This window comes from Balaenoptera ricei, chromosome 1, assembly GCF_028023285.1.
Source record: "Balaenoptera ricei isolate mBalRic1 chromosome 1, mBalRic1.hap2, whole genome shotgun sequence".
Classification (NCBI taxonomy): Eukaryota; Metazoa; Chordata; class Mammalia; order Artiodactyla; family Balaenopteridae; genus Balaenoptera; species Balaenoptera ricei.
Window position 1 is genome coordinate 74,241,537 of NC_082639.1, and position 19,392 is coordinate 74,260,928.

The 19,392-nt window shown below is 36.2% G+C and overlaps 1 protein-coding gene across 9 annotated transcripts in view; it reads right to left on the reverse strand.

The window, feature by feature from the left end:
* Positions 1-1,243: 1,243 nt before the first annotated feature.
* Positions 1,244-19,392, reverse strand: part of SSX2IP (SSX family member 2 interacting protein) — a 39,105-nt gene continuing 20,956 nt past the window's right edge. For 3 of the 9 annotated variants that reach the window (XM_059899701.1, XM_059899673.1, XM_059899680.1), the window contains exons 6-14: positions 18,320-18,455; positions 15,904-15,979; positions 15,645-15,834; positions 12,414-12,564; positions 10,354-10,490; positions 9,829-10,002; positions 6,281-6,395; positions 5,638-5,803; positions 1,244-1,862 (exon numbers count right to left, since the gene is read on the reverse strand). In XM_059899701.1, coding sequence (XP_059755684.1) covers positions 1,688-1,862; positions 5,638-5,803; positions 6,281-6,395; positions 9,829-10,002; positions 10,354-10,490; positions 12,414-12,564; positions 15,645-15,834; positions 15,904-15,979; positions 18,320-18,455 — 1,320 coding nt within the window. In that variant the 3' untranslated portion in view covers positions 1,244-1,687. The remainder of the gene's footprint in view (positions 1,863-5,637; positions 5,804-6,280; positions 6,396-9,828; positions 10,003-10,353; positions 10,491-12,413; positions 12,565-15,644; positions 15,835-15,903; positions 15,980-18,319; positions 18,456-19,392) is intronic. The other 6 variants (XM_059899718.1, XM_059899693.1, XM_059899709.1 and 3 more) reach the window with 5 other exon arrangements.

A 19,392-nucleotide genomic window follows, 5' to 3' on the forward strand; every position in this document is an offset into this window, starting at 1 on the left:
TATTGCTCAATAGCAAAAGAACGATATCACAGCTGTTTCTTCCTTTGGAGTATGGTACTACTTCTGAAATTCTGCATCATTTCTAATATTTTTAAATGGTAAAGAAGGGGCATGCACCAAGCTGAATGTGGTGACTAATTTGCTTTTGCTCAAGAGCCAGCTTTCTGAGACTATAAATGTGGTACTTTCTCATGAGTACTTTCACTAATGTCTTACAAGATACTCAATAATATGCTATTAACCCTGAAAAAAATGGCTGCTGCTACGCAACTCCAAAGAGTTATATATATAGTGAGTGGATGACAAAAGTACTTTTTAACATGACAAATTTAAATTGAACAGCCACAACCACGCGAGTGAATACAAATGGTTAAACTGCTAGAAAATGGGAAGGCAGATGGGCCTAAACTACAATACCTATAGCAAGGACTGGATATGTGTAGGCTTCTACATGCAGAGACAAATTGAGTTTGGTACTTAAAGCTTTCTGATGAAAATTCTAAGAAAGTGCTTGGGCCCACACTTACATTATTCTTACTATCAATAATAATAACAATAACAACCATGAAGAAACATGCAGTCAGTCCTGAAAATGAAATGGCAAGTTTGTCCAGAGTATCGTATCTGGACTATAAAATCTGATGCTTTTATGCTATCAGATTTCCTTATCAGTAAATATCTCATTGAAAAATTATTAATGAATTATTGGCAACTATACAAAGCCTTTGCTGGTATAGGTGTTACGGTATGGGTACCCATCTGGTAGAGAAAATATCACCATCCAAACATCTTAAATACCTTACTATCTTCTATCATCCAAATATCCTAAGCCAATATTCTTAAATTGTTTCATCCAAAGGTACTCTTGTCTTACCTCTATTACGCTAAAATCAATAATCCTTTGAAAAATTGTAATATCCTACATATTAAAAAAACCTAATGCTGTAGAAATCTCCAAAATGTAACATTAGTAATGTTAATGATCTAAAGAACTTGGCTTCATGGAATAGCTTTTCAGTATTTATTGCTCAGATGGGTTCAAAAAATTCTTAAGCATAATGTGGCAATGGCTCTAATACATCTGTAAACAGAATATCACTAATAAAAATTTTATTGGCATGAAATACTATAATTATGGATGTGTAAAATCTTTAAATCTTAAAGCCTCTTAACATAATCATGTATATCTATGTACAAAACATACATAAATTTTACTTTATTTAAAACATATGAAAGAGGGTATTTCAAATCACACTAAACATAATAAATATATAACTTGCTTTGTTAAAAAGCTACAGTATACATTCAAGGAAAGGCTAAACTTCCAATGCCAACTCTATATGAGACAAAATTAAACATTTACAATAATCAGTTTCCTAAAAGTGCTATTTTTAATACCTATAAGAGGAAACTCATTCTAGTGCTTTGTTTCCATCCAAACGTTTATACATTCCTTTATTCACAGAACCAGGTGCTTCTGTTACTAAAAATACATATCCAAAGCTTTTATATCCTTTTAAATAGATTTAACATTTTAGCTCTTTGGGGGAGGAACAGGGAAGTCCAAACAAACAACACAGACCACTTTAAATTATTAGAGATGACTGACTTTATAACACACCCTGTTTCAACTCAGATGTGAAATTTGATGAACGTTAATGAAAAAAAAAAATCCCAGTTCACATGTCTAAGGTAAGTCATCCTTCTCTACATGAGAATTTGCGTAGGTCGAGGAGCGTCCACTATAGCCACCTTCCTGTGAATCAGGCCTTGATGCCACGCTCCACTTCTGATTTGTACATTCTCTTCCAACCTGATTTGGCTTAGATTCTTCAGGGGTTGTATTTAGTACACTGATGGAACTGTTGGGGAAAGAAAAGGGAGATCTTCATCACCATCTCCTCCTCCTTTCATACCTTAGATATGCCTGAATGTTAAAATCTGATTACTCCCTCGTCTCATGCTAAGTAAATTTTGAGGACACACTGGTCAAGAACACAAAAGTGTTTCAACATGGTCACTTTTATCTATCCATCTATTTATTTTATTTATCTGTTCAGTCTACTGTGAAGGATGCTACCCAACTAGAGCCTAAGGTAGATAGAGAACACGTGAGTTTTGAAAGCTAATGTTCCCCACACCCCTGTCTTTCCGTCACTAGTTTCTAATCTCTTCATAGTTTCTTTCTTCACTCATCCATCTGTTCATGCATGCTTTCATCCTCCATCCGTTCACTCATGCAGATATTTAATGAGTGCCTACAAAGTGGTTAGGAGTCCAGACCCTGAACAGATGGTTTATGCTCATATCCCAGCTGGACCACTTACAACGTCACTTCGGGCAAGTTAACCCTCCCTGTTCTTCAGCTTCCTCAGTTGTAAAATGGAAATAATAATAGAACCTACACCTCACAGGGTTGGGGTGGGAACTAAATGAGTTAACACACACTAAGCACTTAACCATGATGCTCAATTAACTTCAAGTGTCGGACAATAACAATCGAAGTGTCTGAACACAGACACAGTCCCTAGCTTCAGAGATACAGTCTGAGGTATGCTTTGCAACCACCCTCAAAACGAGGAAATTTAGTTAAATGATTACTTGCAAATCATGGGATTGAACCAATGAACAATACATTTTTATCAACTGAATATCTTACGTAATTTTTTTCACAAAACTTCTTTTGCCTAAATGTTCATTTTTTGGTGTGACTTTGGTTAACTAACTCAACCTTATAATGTGGCAATCCTAAAAAAAATTGAGTTGCTTTAATTCTAAAACGCTAAACCAAAAACATAATTGACAATTTTACTTACACTTACTTGCTTAAAAAAAAAAAGGAACTTGCTTATAATTCAGATTCAGAATCCCTGCTGTCTCAGATGAGATGAGATCAATGATGAACTAAGTTCTCTACGTAACTTAGTACAAGAGGTACTTTGCAGGGAATCCAGGCACAGCCCGTATGTAACATTCCTCTCTACAGTGAAGGAGCAATGAGGATGTTGCTGTAGAAATTAGCTACAAATATTCCTCATTATTTTGTCATAATCTTATTACGAACCCAGATCCAAGGTGCTTTAGGAGCAGGAATCCAAATATACCAAATAATTTAAAATTTCAAGAACGATGTCAAGCTGCACAGCTTCTCTCCTGGTAACTAGTTACATGACTTTTTGTTTTACCCTCAGTGGCCAGTATCTGTGAACAGCTTAATGAAATTTCTTTAAGATCCACAATTCTGTTTCTATGCCACTGACATTGTTCAGTATAGCTCTTGAACACAAAAAACAGAAAAGCATTTTTATAATCCACTTATGTTTACATATATTTTTATTTTTATAGCCTGTTATTGAAGGTTTACAATGGACCAAGTACTGTTTTAAGTGCTTTACATATATTGGTACCGAATCTCACAGTACCCTATGGTGTAGGTACTAAATGTTGGACTTTTTATTAAACACAAAACAAAGTCTTCAAGGAATATTTATGTTAAATACTTTACAACTAAAAATAATTATGTAACAAAGTAAAAATTTTAAATACATAAAAATAATTGAGGCAACTAAGCTATGTTCTCTTTTAGGTACAGAATGCATTACAAGCATACTTCGTTTTATGGCATTTCAACTTATTGCACTTTGCAGATACTGTATTTTTTTTATAAACAGAGGGTTATGGCAACCCTGGGTTGTCAGACGAATTAGCATTTTTTAGTGATAAAGTATTTTTTAATTAAGGTACGCACATTGTTTTTTAGACATAATGCTATTGCACACTTCATAGACTACAGTACAGTGCACACATAACTTTTATATGCACTGGGAAACCAACAAGTTTGAGTATCTCGCTTTGTTGCGATACTCGCTTTATTGCAGTGGTCTGGAACTGAATCTGCAACATCTCCGAGGGCTGCCTGTATTTGTAAATGGTGAGCAGAACGTCTGTCTACATCTGTACACAGAGTTCTGACTGGTCAAATTTGGGGGCTTCAATAACATTCTATGTAAGAAAATACTCTGAGCTTACATTATCTTTTGATTGTAAATTAAACAAACTTTAACTTCCCATATTTCACACATCAACCTATTGGCTCTAACTGCAAAACACAGCCTAAATCCAAGCACAGTTCTGTCTTCATGTAATGACCCTAGGGTGCAAATTACCACATCTCTCACCTCAACTCCACTGATGTTTCTTAACTGGCTCTCCTGGCTTGTGCTCCTACAATCTGTTTCTCATATAATAAAATGAAGTAATCTTTTTAAAACTTGGATTTTTAAAAAATCATTATCTCACTTAAAAGGTCTCCAATGCTTTTCCATTGCCCTTAGAACAATATCCGACTTGCAAGTACAGACTAACATAGTTGACAAATGAAATCGCAAGTGCGTGTGGGAGCACAAGCAGAGTGGGCTGGGTATAAACAATATCAGTCATGAGTTGATAACTGCTGAACCTGGGTGACGGGTACGCAGCGTCCCTGACCTCATTCCCTCTACCTGTGTATACATGTGAACTTTTACATAATGCTACCTCCCACCCTCACACCTCCGGGTCGTGCTCACTAACTACACTCGCCATCCACAAACACGCCCGTGTCCCGCCTCAGGGTTCCTACATTTGCCTGGAGGACTCTTCCCCCAGCTCCCTTTTTGCCCCCCAGTGTTTACTTAGAGTCCTAATCCTTTTAAAGGCCAACTACAAATGAGAGTGCCTTGTCCTTTTTTAAAACTTCATATTTTTGTTTAAAAATTTATCTATTTAACAATTCTTGGTCCAAGGGCTAGCTGGCGTCTTCAGCACTTAGCTGCACGCCAGTCTCTCTCTCACTACAACAGGCCAACTGTGCTGCAGCCCTGGCTCCCGCTTTCTAAGGCGCCTGGGAAGGCCTTCGTGCCACTGTCTCCTACGTTAATGAAGAGGAGAGCGGTCACCACCACACTTGGCGACATGTCCCTTTGCTCTTTGCTACTCCTCTCTATCTCCCTAGGAATGTTCTATCTGCTTAGCTCAAAATTAATCTTGGAATAGGCTCTGAGGTAGAGTACTGATATTATACCTTACAAAATGATGTAACAACTTAAGACAGAGGAAAATACCACAATGCATCAGTCAAAAGCAGTATCTGGCTCTCCTGGGGGTGGGGAGCAACTTTGTCTGCCCTGTCATCCTTGGGCACAGATCCTCTTCACCAGTCAAGGGGAGGGGGCTTTTCTCGGGTCTTTGTCCTTCCACACCAATAAAATGGGCATACCACAAGAAACTCTAAAATAGGTACTCTACAGAAACTATCAAAACAATATCCTTCTATTCAATACAATTAAATTATTAGGTAACTCCTGAAATAAGATTGTATTTTAAATTGTATTTTACATGTGAAGTAAAAAGAATCACATTATATGACTTGGCTCCCAGAAGACAGGGACCAGAGCTACCTTGTTCACTACTGTATTCCCAGCACCTAACAGGTGTCTATAGGATACCCAATAAATATTTGTACAATGAATGAGTCAATCTACTCAATTCCTCTCCAGAGTCTCTACTGGTGCTCGTCCTAGACACGCCAACTTTTCCTTTGCAACGCAACTCTAGCACTTTAACAAACATGTGAGAAGATCACCTATAGACCAGTACCTATGTTCAGATACACAGGAACGCGTCTGGCAAAAGTCTGAAGTAGAAGGAGAAGCAGGAAGAGACTTAGTAAGTTTAGACATGCAAACTGGAGACCCACTAGGCGCACCGTGAGGCTTCTTCTGCCGTGGCCTCGAGTGCACTGTAGGGTTGTCCCGATCAGAACCTGTTTAAAAAAGAAAAAAAGGAAAAAAAAGAAGGAAAAAAGGCACTACATATGGACAAGCATTAAATATAGTGAAGGTAATTAACTAGGGTCCTAGACTAGATTCATTTGCAGTTTTAAGTGAGGTGTGAGAGAACAAATTAATCTAAATATCCACTGTGGCCCTATGAGTCTAGTCTAGCTAATCCGGTGATCTTTGTTATGCACTGTCCACAAACATTTAGAAGGATCTAGTTTAAAAAATATTTCTAGATTGTGAATTTTCAAAACTTGACATTATTACACTCACAACAAAAGTTGCTCTGGGTATGCAAAGTCCTCCTGTCATTTCTATTTTGACTACAGTAAATAAAATATCAAAGTTAATTTTTAGTTCCAATTAGAGAGTTCTTACTGGTGACTGCTAAAATTATATATTAATAATTATCTACTTTATTTACATGCGTTTTCAGATTAAAGAATTTATGAAGTACTCACTTCCTGAGAAGGCACTGAGAAGTTTCACATTTTCTGAGTTCTGGTGGTCAAAGGTAGTCATATTTAGAAACTGTTGCTTTAACCAACTGGCTCTTTCTTCTTCAAATGCCTTTCTCTACCATAACAAGCAAACCAAAGAAAGACCGATCAATACTTCAACATTCACACAATTGCCATTTCACACGATTTCTCTAGCTATTTGTGTCTGCTCTCTGATTATCTCTATATATTTAGTCAAAGGAATTAACCCTAGAAAACTAAGAAAAATTTCATTTAAGAAAATTATGTTTAAAAAATAAAAATTCATCTGTTTCTCCTGACAAGCCAACTACTATTTTCACATCAATTCTGAATAAATTCAAGTGTATAACACAAAATAATAAGCATGTTAGCGTAACTCTAAACATATGGAATATGAGCACAACTTCTGAACACACAAAACATGGTAAATATAAGATTACAAACAACAGAAAAATTGACATTTACCCCATTGTAAACTAATCACTTGGAAAAAAAAAAGGAGATATGACTTCATCAAGCACTGCTCTCATCCTCCAACCATCTCCCAGTACTAGCAGCCGTCACCACTAGACCACAGAGGGCCTATGTCAAACCTCCTCCTTCTGAATAGCTAATTAGCAATCCTAAATTCTCCCTCTCCCCTCGGGTCTCTCGTACTTCCTTCCCATCCTTCACTGGCCCCACTGTCCTCAGTGACCAGAGGCAGATAGAGTCTCAGGCAGAGAATGGGGAGTGTTATGTAAAGCAGCAAGAGTATCTATCTCTTGGAGTAGCGTCAGGGGTGGTGGGGGGATACGGGCTCAGAAACACAGGTGATCCCATAAGACAGGAGGAAATGCTGGTGCAAACTGTTTTTGCTCCTGAGGAAGATAGCTATTGATGACACAGACTTTCATAATTACAGAGGAAGGTCATGTCAGCTACTTAAGATAGCATATAGTCTTTCATTCATAAATATTAATACAAAATCATGGATCACCAGACATTTGAAGAAAACTAACAGCATAAAAGAAAAACGGCCAGGATAAATAAAGAGAACTGGCCAAGGGAAACAATTCAAGATAAACTTTTTTTTCAAATAACACAAATTATCAGACAGATTTATGAATATTTGTAAAATATAATGGTATACCAAAAAAAGCAAACAATAAGGACATTAGAAAACTTAAAAGATAAATTCTGAAATAAAAACTCAGTGGATGAAGTGAATAATAAAACTGACCTTTGCTGAATACCAGGTTGGTGATGCCCAAGATAAGAGTGAGAAAATATTCCTGAATCCAGAACATAAAGTCAATCTATAGATGTAGTCAGAAGGCAAAACATTTGTCTAACAGAATTTCCAGAATGCAAGAGAAGAAGGAAAAAATACAGAATTGAAGAAAGTATCCCTAAACTGAAGAAATATAGTGTCTTCAGGCTGAAAGGAGCTACCCAGACATATCCTGGTAAAATTGCAGAACTCTTAAGAACATAAAATTCCAAAAGCTTCCAGAGAGGGGGAAAAACAAAACACAGGTATCTACAAAGTAATACAGGTTATATTACAGCCAGGCTTCTCATGAGCAAAACAAAACACTGGAAGAAATGGAATAACTCAAAAGTTTTGAGGGGAAAAGTTAGAAAACTAAATTCTATATCCAGCCAAACCAATCAACTAAGAATGTATTTTTTACATATTCCAGAATTCAGAATATTTTTCACTCACACACTACTTATGAAAAACTTACTCAAGAAAGTAATACAGCAAATTGGAAAAGGAACTGAAGAAAGAGAATAACATGAGATATAAGTTGAATCTGATTCAGGAAATCATAAAGGAAGCTACAAAGAAAGTCAAAGTATTTACTACACAGTGATACATGGAAGATTTTCTTCCATGTGGCAAAATCTTAGTAACAGAATATTTTTTATGTGTCCAAAAAAATTACTTGGCTACAGAATGAATAACATTTACATAATCACTATGTTACCAACGTTCTTTCTGGTTTTTAATTCTTAAGTCTCAATCTTAGACAAAGTACTTACACCTGAATTGTATTAAAAGACAGAATATAAACGTGATAATACTTGACAATGAAAACTAATATCACAGACAAAAACTGGGGAGTCGAAGGGTAAGAGCAGTGCAACAAGGGTAACTACAAGGATGTCCTCATCTTTTGTCTCAGGGATAAACCTATACTGTCTGAAGTTGAGCAAACCTGAAATGGAAGCATTAAACAAATTTACTTAAAGCAAAAAAGTCAACCAGGAGAAATAATTCTTTAAAAAGTAGCTTAAAAAAGTAAAAATATTATGAAGAAATCATATGTAAATGAGAAACAGTGGGAGGTATGCTAAAGACACGAAACTCCTTATCTTTCATAGTGGGGGATCGATAGGCTTATATCAAGAAAAAAGGTTGAACTTTATTTCAAGTTAAAATAGTACTTCCCAGAAGAATCACAAACTTTTAGCAGTGGTTACTTCTGAGGAAAGAAACTGGCAATAAGAATGGAGGATACTGTCTTACCTTGTAGCTTTTTGTATGGATTGAGTTTCTTTTTTTAAACCATTTTCAGACATTACTTCTCTAATTTTTGAAAAGGAAATATGTAGGTAATACACTGCTAAATAAAAAAGCGACCTGTCGAAGTGTATACACACACAGTTCAAACTGTTAATGCATTCATCCCTGGGTAAGGGGATGGAGAGAGAGAGAGGGAGAACTTTATTTTTACTGTATTCTACCCCTAACCCCCTTTTTTTAAAACAAAAGACATGTTTTTGGTTGCACTCTCTTCTGACTCTACACCTACTGACAGTGGAGACATGACAGATGCCCAAAAGAAATCTCTTGTGTGAAGCTAAACCCTTAACAGTAGAAAGCCACCCAATGGACTTTCCTGGCAGCGCAGCAGTTAAGAATCCGCCTGCCAATGCAGGGGACACGGGTTCGATCCCCAGTCCAGAAAGATGCCACACGCCGCAGAGCAACTAAGCCCATGTACCACAACTACTGAGCCTGCGCTCTAGAGCCCATGAGCCACAACTACTGAGCCCACACACCTCAACTACTGAAGCCTGTGCCCCTAGAGTCCATGCTCTGCAACAAGAGAAGCCACTGCAATGAGAAGCCCATGCACCGCAAGGAAGAGTAGCCCCTGCTCGCCACAACTAGAGCAAGCCGGCATGCAGCAACGAGGACCCAATGCAGCCAAAAAAATAACATAAAACAAAACAAAACAAAACAAAATAAAATAAAATAAAGAAAGCCACCCAAAAGGGATGATAAATGCTTATAGTTTTTTCAATAAAAAAATTTTTTTTCAATACAAAAATGTTTCAATTCCAAATCTGGTAAAGGCAGAATGATATCCTTCTATTATAGCTTCCATTTCAAGCTATTTGTGAAATCACTGGTAAAATACTTGAGAAAAAAAATGGATAGCAAAGAAACAAGAAAAAGCAGAACTTAGATGCATTCTGCTGACCTCTCCAGGACCTTCAAACGCTCTACGAAGAAAGCCAATTGCTTAAAATACCTCCAATCCTAGGCGAATAGCTGCTTCTGTAAAGCTTCGTCTTTCTTTCTCGAAATTCTTCTTTTGCTCTTTAAATAGGGACCATTCTTCTTTGAGGCGTTCCTTTTCTTCCAACAAGTAACAGTCTCGTAGCAGTGAAGTGGTGTCATCATCACACGCAGTAGCAAGCTGCTGCTATTAAATTTTAAAACATAGTAAGTTCCAGAGTGTCCCTGCAACACTCCAGCAAGTTGAAATGAACGCAAGGGAAAAGCAGGTCAAACTTTAGGGGAAGGAGAGAAATGATAAAGAATCAGAAAGTCAACTGAAATGAGGAGTCTCATTTCCCAAATGCTTCTAACTGGCAAAGCCCCTACTAAGGAGTGCTACGTGGTCTATCTCCGGGCAAGCACAGAACTTAGTTTAGACTGAAAAATGTCAAATGCTACAGATCTTATAAAGTAAAGGAGTAAAAATATAGTAAGATTAAGTAAAATTCTGACCCTTCACAGGGGAGAACAGTTTTAAAAGGTGCCTCGCATTTACCTGTAAAAGTTGCTGCTGAGTTTTAATCATTTCTTTACACTGTTGAATTTCTAACTCAAGTTTTTCAGTTTCTTGTTCATGGTCTTGTCGTGAGATTACATCTTCATCATTAAAACCTTCTACGTGTACCTTTGAAACTAACACAAAACCAGTAATTTGACATAAACCTTACAATCATCATTTTAGTTTATGGTGTTTGGGGACATATATTTAAAAATCAAGGCTCTCAGAACTTTTCCCTTTCTGGAATCTTGCAGGTTTTCTAAAAGGTAGGTATTTCCTTTGCCCTTTAAAAATTCCATAAGCTATAATAAAATAAAATAAAATGTATATTATTTTAACACTAAAAAATTTTAAAAAGCACAAAGCAGCTCTAAGGAGTTCATGGCAACTATAAATTCATGCTATTTCTGGACTAAATGATATCCTTACTTACAGAGCTCTACTGCCAACATTTAATCTGTAATTCATATTTACTCACGATTATGTCCTAATTAAAAATGTACAACCTATATTCACAGAAAAATTAACATTCATAACCTATGTTCTTTTGACACTTCCCCAAAGATCAGTGCAGTGCTACAAATCTTGCTGTTATTAAATTCAACAAATACGAAGTCCAAAAATACTTGCTATTTACTAATAGACAATGATGACTGAAATCAATAAAATCTCATGTAAAGTAATTTTGATACTATAATTTTGCTGACTGCTCTTTACTTTTGGAGACAGTTAGCACTGAGTGTGTCATTTTTGACCATTTAGAATAAATTTTCTTTAAATAGACCTCATTTACTTAGCGGGAATCTTAATTTTCTTGATTTAAAAGCATGCGAATCTTAACAAATATAAAATAAGGATATATTCATCCACATATATCTATTTATACTATCTAGAATGACAAGAAGTGGTATCTAAAATAATAGACTGTTAAGTGAAAAAAGCACAGTGTAGGCAAAAAACATGTAATATTCAATTTTTGGTTTGTATACACTTAAAATAAATATTTTGTGAGCACACAGAGAAAGGTCTAGAAAGGTATGCACCAAACTATTAGGTGTTACACATAGGGAACAGAGACCTGAATATTCTACTTTATATATTGGGTTGGCCAAAAAGTTCGTTCGGTTTTAAAGTAAAAATAAAAGACATTTTTCATTTCCACCAAGAACAATATATTCATTAACCGAACGACCTTTCTGGCCAACCCAATACCTCCTAATTGATACTTTGCATCGAATGTCTATTATTTTGGTTTTTTTTAAAGAATTTTCTTTTTTTTTTTTAATTAGTTATCTATTCTATACATATCAGTGTATACAGTCAATTCCAATCTCCCAATTCATCCCACCACCATCGTCCGCCCCCTGCTTTCCCCCCTTGGTGTCCATATGTTCGTTCTCTACATCTGTGTCTCTATTTCTGCCTTGCAAACCAGTTCATCTATACCATTTTTCTAGATTCCACATATATGCGTTAATAGACAATATTTGTTTTTCTCTTTCTGACTTACTTCACTCTGTATGACAGTCTCTAGGTCCATCCACATGTCTACAAGTGACCCAAGAACCTTACTGAACAATGTATTCATTAACCAAACGAACTTTTTGGCCAACCCAACACTTCCTAATTGATACTTTGCAACAAGTGTCTATTATTTTGAAAATAATTTAGAAATGAATTATTAGCAACCTAGGAATAGGCAAGTATCTAGGAATAATAAGCAAAAGGTTCATATTTATACTATATTATGATTAATATTTTCCTGATTTCCATGATACAGTAAGAGACTCAGTTCACTTTATTCAACTGTCTTCTGCACTCAGAGCCGACGGACATATGATGTCCTCTTTTCGGAGAGATTCACTCTGAGAGCAAAGCATTTTTTCTCAGCGAGGTTCAAACTGCATGTCTGGAAGTAGGCAGAGTCTTGCTTTTCAAACCACCAGACTGAGCTAAGGACTTCAGTCTGAGCCCGTAACTTGGCTTTCCAGGTGACTGACTGAAGTCAGCTTACTGAGTGTCACAGCTCAATCCACCTGTGTTCAGGCAGTACTTACCTTGGTTATCAAGTTTTTCTACATGACTTTTCAAAATTCTCCACTGTTTTCTGATGCTGTTGGTAAGCTGCTCTCTCACAGTTTCACAGGAAAGGTCCCACATACTCTCTCTACTCAGTTCCCCAGCATCTTCTTCAATATCAGAGATAACCTACCAGTGGCCAGAGATGAGAGGGAAAGACCAGAATCTTAAAATGGCTTTAGACACTCAGGCAGTAGTCGTCAGACTGATGGTCAGAGACACATATCAAAATCATTTCTGTGCTGTATCTGAAGCATAAATGACCCAGTCCTTAACATAAATGTCTTGAGAAAAAGCAAGTAATACTGAAGATAGAAATTCCTCAACTCAGGTCTCTTCAAAGCTGAATTTGAAGCCCAATGTAGTCAGTGACAAAAGTCATGGAACTGTGTGAGGAGGAGGAACCTGTCTCATGCTGTGTTAGGTGCTTTCACACGTTAATTAGTCCTCAAATCATGTTACCACGTGGGGAAACTGAGGCTTAGAGAAGCAGACTAACTTTCCTGATGTCACACAGCTCCAGTCTAACTGGCCTCCAATTTTTGGTTGCTTTGACAAATAAACCTGTGAAATAATCTCCAAAGTAAAAGCAACTGTTAATCTTATTTTTCTCATATATTTTTTTTTTTATAAAACTGGAGATATTTTTCTCTGTATTCTACCAAGACATTAAATCACAGGAAAATGTAGCAACCTTTACTGATATGATCAAATAAAGTCAAAGCAGGATAAAGAACATAGGGAAGCAATACTAAATGTATACAAGTCATAATAACCTGCATCTACATAAAATGGTCCTAATTTGTTATTAACATCCAGGATAGTAGATACATATACTTAACTAATTTGAACAATATATCTTGCTGGGGAAAAAAAAAAGAAGAAAAGAGACGATGAAAAGAAAGAAGGGCTGATTAGACTGTCCCCACACGTACTGACAGATGCAGCAGGAGTGAGGGAGTGACTGAGTCTGAAGAACTGTATCAATAGTCTGAGGTCAGCAATGGGTTGGTAGAGGTCTAGGTCTCCCAGGGGGCGTAGGTAGGGACACCCAGGGTGTGGCTCATTGTGACTCTGGTTCTTGCCAATCAACACTCTGGAGCTACCTGACAGTAATTCTTCCAAGGAGAATTCTCTGCTATACACCTTCTCTGCTATACATTTCAAGGCATACCAGAATACTACAAATTCATTATTAAAATTAACTGCTGCACATTAATAATTGCCAGATTGAGTGAAACTCTAAAACCACAAAAAAATTCAAAATTCATTTAACTTGAATTTTGGGTATGTATTTTGGCTACAATTAAGCAAAATAATAAATGAAAATTTGGATGCTATCTAGGCATTCCAAGGTTATGTCTTACTCTTCTTGCTATAATGGGCCAAAATCTTTCCTTACAAGTAAGGAATGGGTGAATTACTTAAATTTTAAGAGAAAACGTATCGAGAAAAAAAGGATCTTTTAAAAAACAGGAAATACACTTAAGATATTATTGTTTCTCCAAACTTCAACATCTGAATTATGAGAAATTATACAGGATACTATCATCTGAAAAAGATCTCCTTGATTTACTACCTACTTTTGCTGACTAAAAGCTGGTAATCAGACATTAGTAAAGGCTGGGTCCAAAACTGAAGAAACCACAGGAGTTACAGAAACTATGCTAACTCTGGCAAGGCATTAGTGAGTGTTAAGAACTGACCCAAAGTGACAGACTTTGAGAGAAAAGGTTAGTTAACTGAATATAAGATGTCAAGCAGACTCCAAATTGGACAGTCTAAAAAGAACATTCAGGTTCTTTTTTTAAAGAAGAAAAAAAAAGGCAAGAGATGAGCTTATCAGTTGGACTGATTTGTGAAACCACAAAATAATCCTCAAATGTAGGTTAATAAAACATGTTTGGTGACTTACTGGTAATTACTACTTTTCATCAACATTGTTATTTTCAGATTTTAGTTACTAATGTGAACTTGCTTGAATACAGAATTTAAATTTATATGTAAAGAACTAAGTTTAAAAACTTTTCACCATTATGTGACTTTTTTTTCTGACCTCTACATGTTATGCCCTCATCAAATGATTTCCCCAGGTTTTCTACCTCAAAAAACACCTACTAAGGGCCAATTCAAATGTGACTTCCTCTGTGATGCCTTTCTTGATTGCCATAATTGTTTTATTTTACACACTGTACCGCCCTATTATAGCTGTTAATGTGTATAATAATTACTTCTCTATATGCCTGTCTCTCTCAAAAAAGGCTCTTGTGGGATGCAATGGTCTGAATGTTTGTGTTCTCTCTAAATTCTTATGTTGAAATCCTAACCTCCAATGTGATGGCATTCGGAGGTGGGTGATCTTAGGGAAGTGATTAGGTCATGAGGGTGGAGCCCTCATAAATGGGGCCCCAGTGAGCTCGCTCACTTTTTCCCACCATGTGAGGATGAAAGAAGTCAGCAATCCAACCAGGAAAAGGACCCTCACAGACACCAACCCTGCTGGCATCCTGATTTTAGATTTCCAGCCTCCAGAATTGCGAGAAATAAATTTTTGTTTGTTTATAAGCCAACCAGTCTATGGTACTTTGCTTTAGCAGCCTGAACTAAGGCAAAGGAAACAGTCAAAATCTTCTCAGCTTTTTCTCTCCAGGGACTAGAACACATAATGAACATTCAATAAATTTATGGACTAAGTGATTCTTTGGTTCCCAAAGTTAATAAAAGTTTCACTCTCTGAAAAGCAGAGCCTGCTAAAGTTACTCAACATTTAAGCTACTTAAAGGATATTTGGCACAGTGGTTAAAAACATGAGCTCTGGAGTGAGACAGACTTGGATTCAAATCCTAGTTCTGTCATGCGTGATACGGAGATAGCTTTTGTGCCTCAATTTCCTCACCTATAAAATAGGGATAATCATAGTACCCAAAGCATCAATTATTCTAAGACTAAAATGAGACAATGCTTATAAAGTGCTTTTCATGGTGCTTGGCACAGATTAAGTCCCCAGAAAATCACCTCCATCATTTCCTAGGGCATGCCTGGAAACTTACAGGGACATTTTTTTGGTTGTCAGAGTGACTGGGGGTAGCACAGCAGTGAGTGTCCTGCACAAGATATCAACAGTGTCCCCATTGAGAATACCTATCTACTGTTTTAATTGTTCTGATCAGCGATCTGAAGACTGTATTAGAGAGGAAAGAGCCACTTACAGTTCCTGTACTATCATCTGCTCTTTCTCTAGGTTTCTGCTTTTGGGGAGAAAGAAGAGAAATCATTTCCTTTTTCATTTGCTGAAGAACCTTCTTAAGTTCAGCATTTTCCATTAGGATTTGTTTCTGACGATATTCATAATCATTCAAGAGAATTTTATACATTTCATCTTCGTTCCTGAGAAAGAAACTGTCAGTATGAAAATGCAGTATAGAAAGGGAAGTCTGATTAAACGTGTCAGTTTGATTCGTGCCTTACCTGGCTTCAGTTTTACCCGTCCTCCAGGAGCCTCTTTTTCCATCAGCTCTCCCCACGTAATTTAAAACTTCCATAGCTACAAACATGAACACACAGAACAAAACCAATTCTTACCATACATTTTTAAGTGTTTAAAACCCTAACGGTCTATATGCATTAGGGACGTAAGTCAACATGGTATACAAATTAGGATTTAGGCTCAAACAGCCCAGATTTTAACCTCCAGTTCCATCACTCATAAGCCTGAGATCTTGGCAAGTTACTTAACTGCTAAGCCTGTTTCTTCATCAATCGGGAATAATGAAAGTATCTATCAAAGAGTTGTGAAGAGTGAAAGAAATGTTAAAGTACTTAACACAGTAAGCACTTAATAAGCGTTCATTTAATTATCATTATTAATTTTATCATCGGGGTTGGCAAACTATGGCCTGTGGGCAGCTGCCTGATTTTGTAAATAAAGTTTTTTTAGAACATAGCCACACCATTTGTTCATCTCTTTTCTATAGCTACTTTTGCACTACAGTGGCAGAGTGACAAAAGACCACAGAACCCACAAACCTCAAAATATTTACTATTTGGATCACTACAGAAAAAATCTGCCATGCCCTGTATCATAACCATGACCATCGTCATCATCAAAAGAGACAAGGCTCCTGACAGTATTAATGTCTCTTCTGCCCCACGTAGAGATGAAAGCAGTTGGCATAAGAAGGAAAAAAGATGAGAATAAGTTATTATAATTTTAGAGCTGATAAAAATCATTACAGAACTGTCACTTCCAGTTGGGTCTGGACCAGGAAAAGAGCCAGACGACCATAATATGAGGGCTCTGCTATAGGGTTAAATATTTAATAAACTTCTCTAACAAAGTGTTGCATTTTATACTTCTAGCCTTTCATCCTGCTCTTTAATTTTGCTATTCCCTTTATGAATGAACACAAGGTTAACCAATCTTAAAAACCAATAAGTGTCCAAGTTTAAGATTTATAATCTCAGAATACTTAGATGTCTAACCTTGTCTTAACTGCTAATTATCACAAAGTTTTCAATAATTTTAAAATAAAATGTTCAAATAACTGCAACAGCGCTGCCGTACAGAATGACAGTGACACAGTGAACACTGAACTGCTTGCTGGAAACAGGCTTAGCCCACCATGTGACAGCTTGAAACATCTGCTCATCAGCTGTTGTATGCAAGTCCAAGTTCAGAATAATGTATAATGTAGGTTAGATGACAGCCTATAGCCCACTGGGAAACCACTCTTCAATAAATCAATGCACATATTTCCTGTTCCCTGAATCTTGGCAGGCCAGCAAAACTTTATCTGTGTAGCTCTACTTTTGTGTGTGTGTAGTTCTATTTTTTTTTTTTATTGAATTGCAGTTAATTTACAGTGTTGTGCTAGATTCCACTGTACAGCTAAATGACTCAGTTATTACACATATATACATTCTTTTTTTATATTCTTTCCCACTTTGGTTTATCCCAGGATATTGAATATAGTTCCCTGTGCTATTCAGTAGGATCTTGTTGTTAATCCATTTTGTACGTAATAGTTTGCATCTACTAACCCCAAACTCCCAGTCCACCCCTCTTCCTTCCTCCCCTCCCCCGTGGCAACCATAAGTCTGTTCTCTATGTCTGTGAGTCTGTTTCTGTTTTGTAGATAGGTTCATTTGCACCATATTTCAGATTCCACATATAAGTGATATCATATGGTGTTTGCCTTTCTCCTTCTGACTTACTTCACTTAGTATGATAATCTCTAGTTGGATTCATGTTGCTGCAAATGGCATTATTTCGTTCTTTTCTATGCCTGAGTAGTGTAGTTCTACTTTTTAATCTACACTATTTACTTGAAATTATGCACAAACTTGAATGAAATAAGTTGTAAATTAAGTTTCAAAAGAATAATAGAAAAAAGTATACTTTAACAAACAAAACTTTCACAGTCAGCTGTACTTCAAAAATGCACAGCTAAACTAATTTAAAAGAACTCAAACTGACATGAATGACTGGGCCTGATGAACCATTTTATGAAGTTAACTCAAAAATCACACTTTTGGTACTCAGAAACTGATCCTGATTTTTAATATAATCAGTTCTTTGCTATGAAAGGTTAGAGTGTCCTCTGGCTTAGCTTTTCTCTGTGGATTAATCCTACATCTGTCATGTTAAAAAAATATGTATGCAATTCTTATATGCAACTAATGGAGCAAAGCAAAATTACTATTTTTCAACTAACCAGTTGTCTCAATTTCTAGTTTACATGGATATATACCATCTAAAATCAACTGTATAAAGCATGAAAAGGACACTTCATGAATTATTGAGCTCAGTCCCTCTACATTTATTTCTTAGTGTAATACTAGCTTATTTATTCCCTTTGCTTTATCTTAGCCAGCTGCTCCTTACCTATTTTTTTATCCTTCTTGTTCATAACAAGTTGATGTAGACGTTCCTTTAGTTTATTATATTCACGCTCTTTTCTCTTCATATCATGATTATATTGAGTAGCTCGACTTGCAATAATATTTTGTAATTTCTGCACCTAAAAAAAGCATTTTCTATTAAGTGAGTCTCTTTAGGACTGGTAAACCCAGTTAAAATTTACAAATTCAATAGAGAGAAGAAGTCCTAGAATTCAGCTCCTCATATAATAGTTCAAGAATTCTAGGATTATTCCTCCTTCTCTGTAACCACTGGAAATCAGTCTTTAAAATATCATTAAATGAAGCACATAAAGTTTTTATGTTTTAATTATGAAATTTCCAGAGCTGCTCTCTAAATTATTGTCTACACCTTTCACCCTACATACAGATTCTGATCATTTAGAAACCACAAACTCTTATGGAAGTATTAATGTGATTAAAGCTTCATTTGAAGCAAGCAGATTTCATCTGATCATTTGTAATGACTTCCTTTTACTAATGACTTGAATCACTTTATCCTTTATCAATCTGTGACAAGGCCAATAAGTCATCACACGTGGCAGTAGATAAACAGGTTCATTTTTCTCTGATCAAAAACAGTTCTCAAATTAGAGTGAGACAAACAGCAGAGAGTTCAGACATTTGCTGAGTACATATTATATGCCAAGCACTACTGGTCAATGTTTATATCTACTAAGACTTCTCAGGCAGCCCTGGAAAGGAAGTAAGTTCTATACTGACATTCTTTATCTCTGCTAGAGATGATCATGTTCAACTTAATCCTCACTGAGGAAGAATTATAGTCAAACCATTTCAAGTATAATCAACGGATTAAGTCAAAATTTTCTGTGAAATAACTCAAGGAAAAGTATAAGTAACCTTGTGGTTTAGTTAAGATACTTCTTACCCACTTACTAAATATACTACTAAATAATCAAATATGGTAAAACAAATCTGTCTAAATCACTACAAGGTCCTTAAAGAAATACGCTCCCTTAAAAGTCTTTAATTATACTGAAAGCAACATATACAACACTGAAAATGTTATGGTTTTAT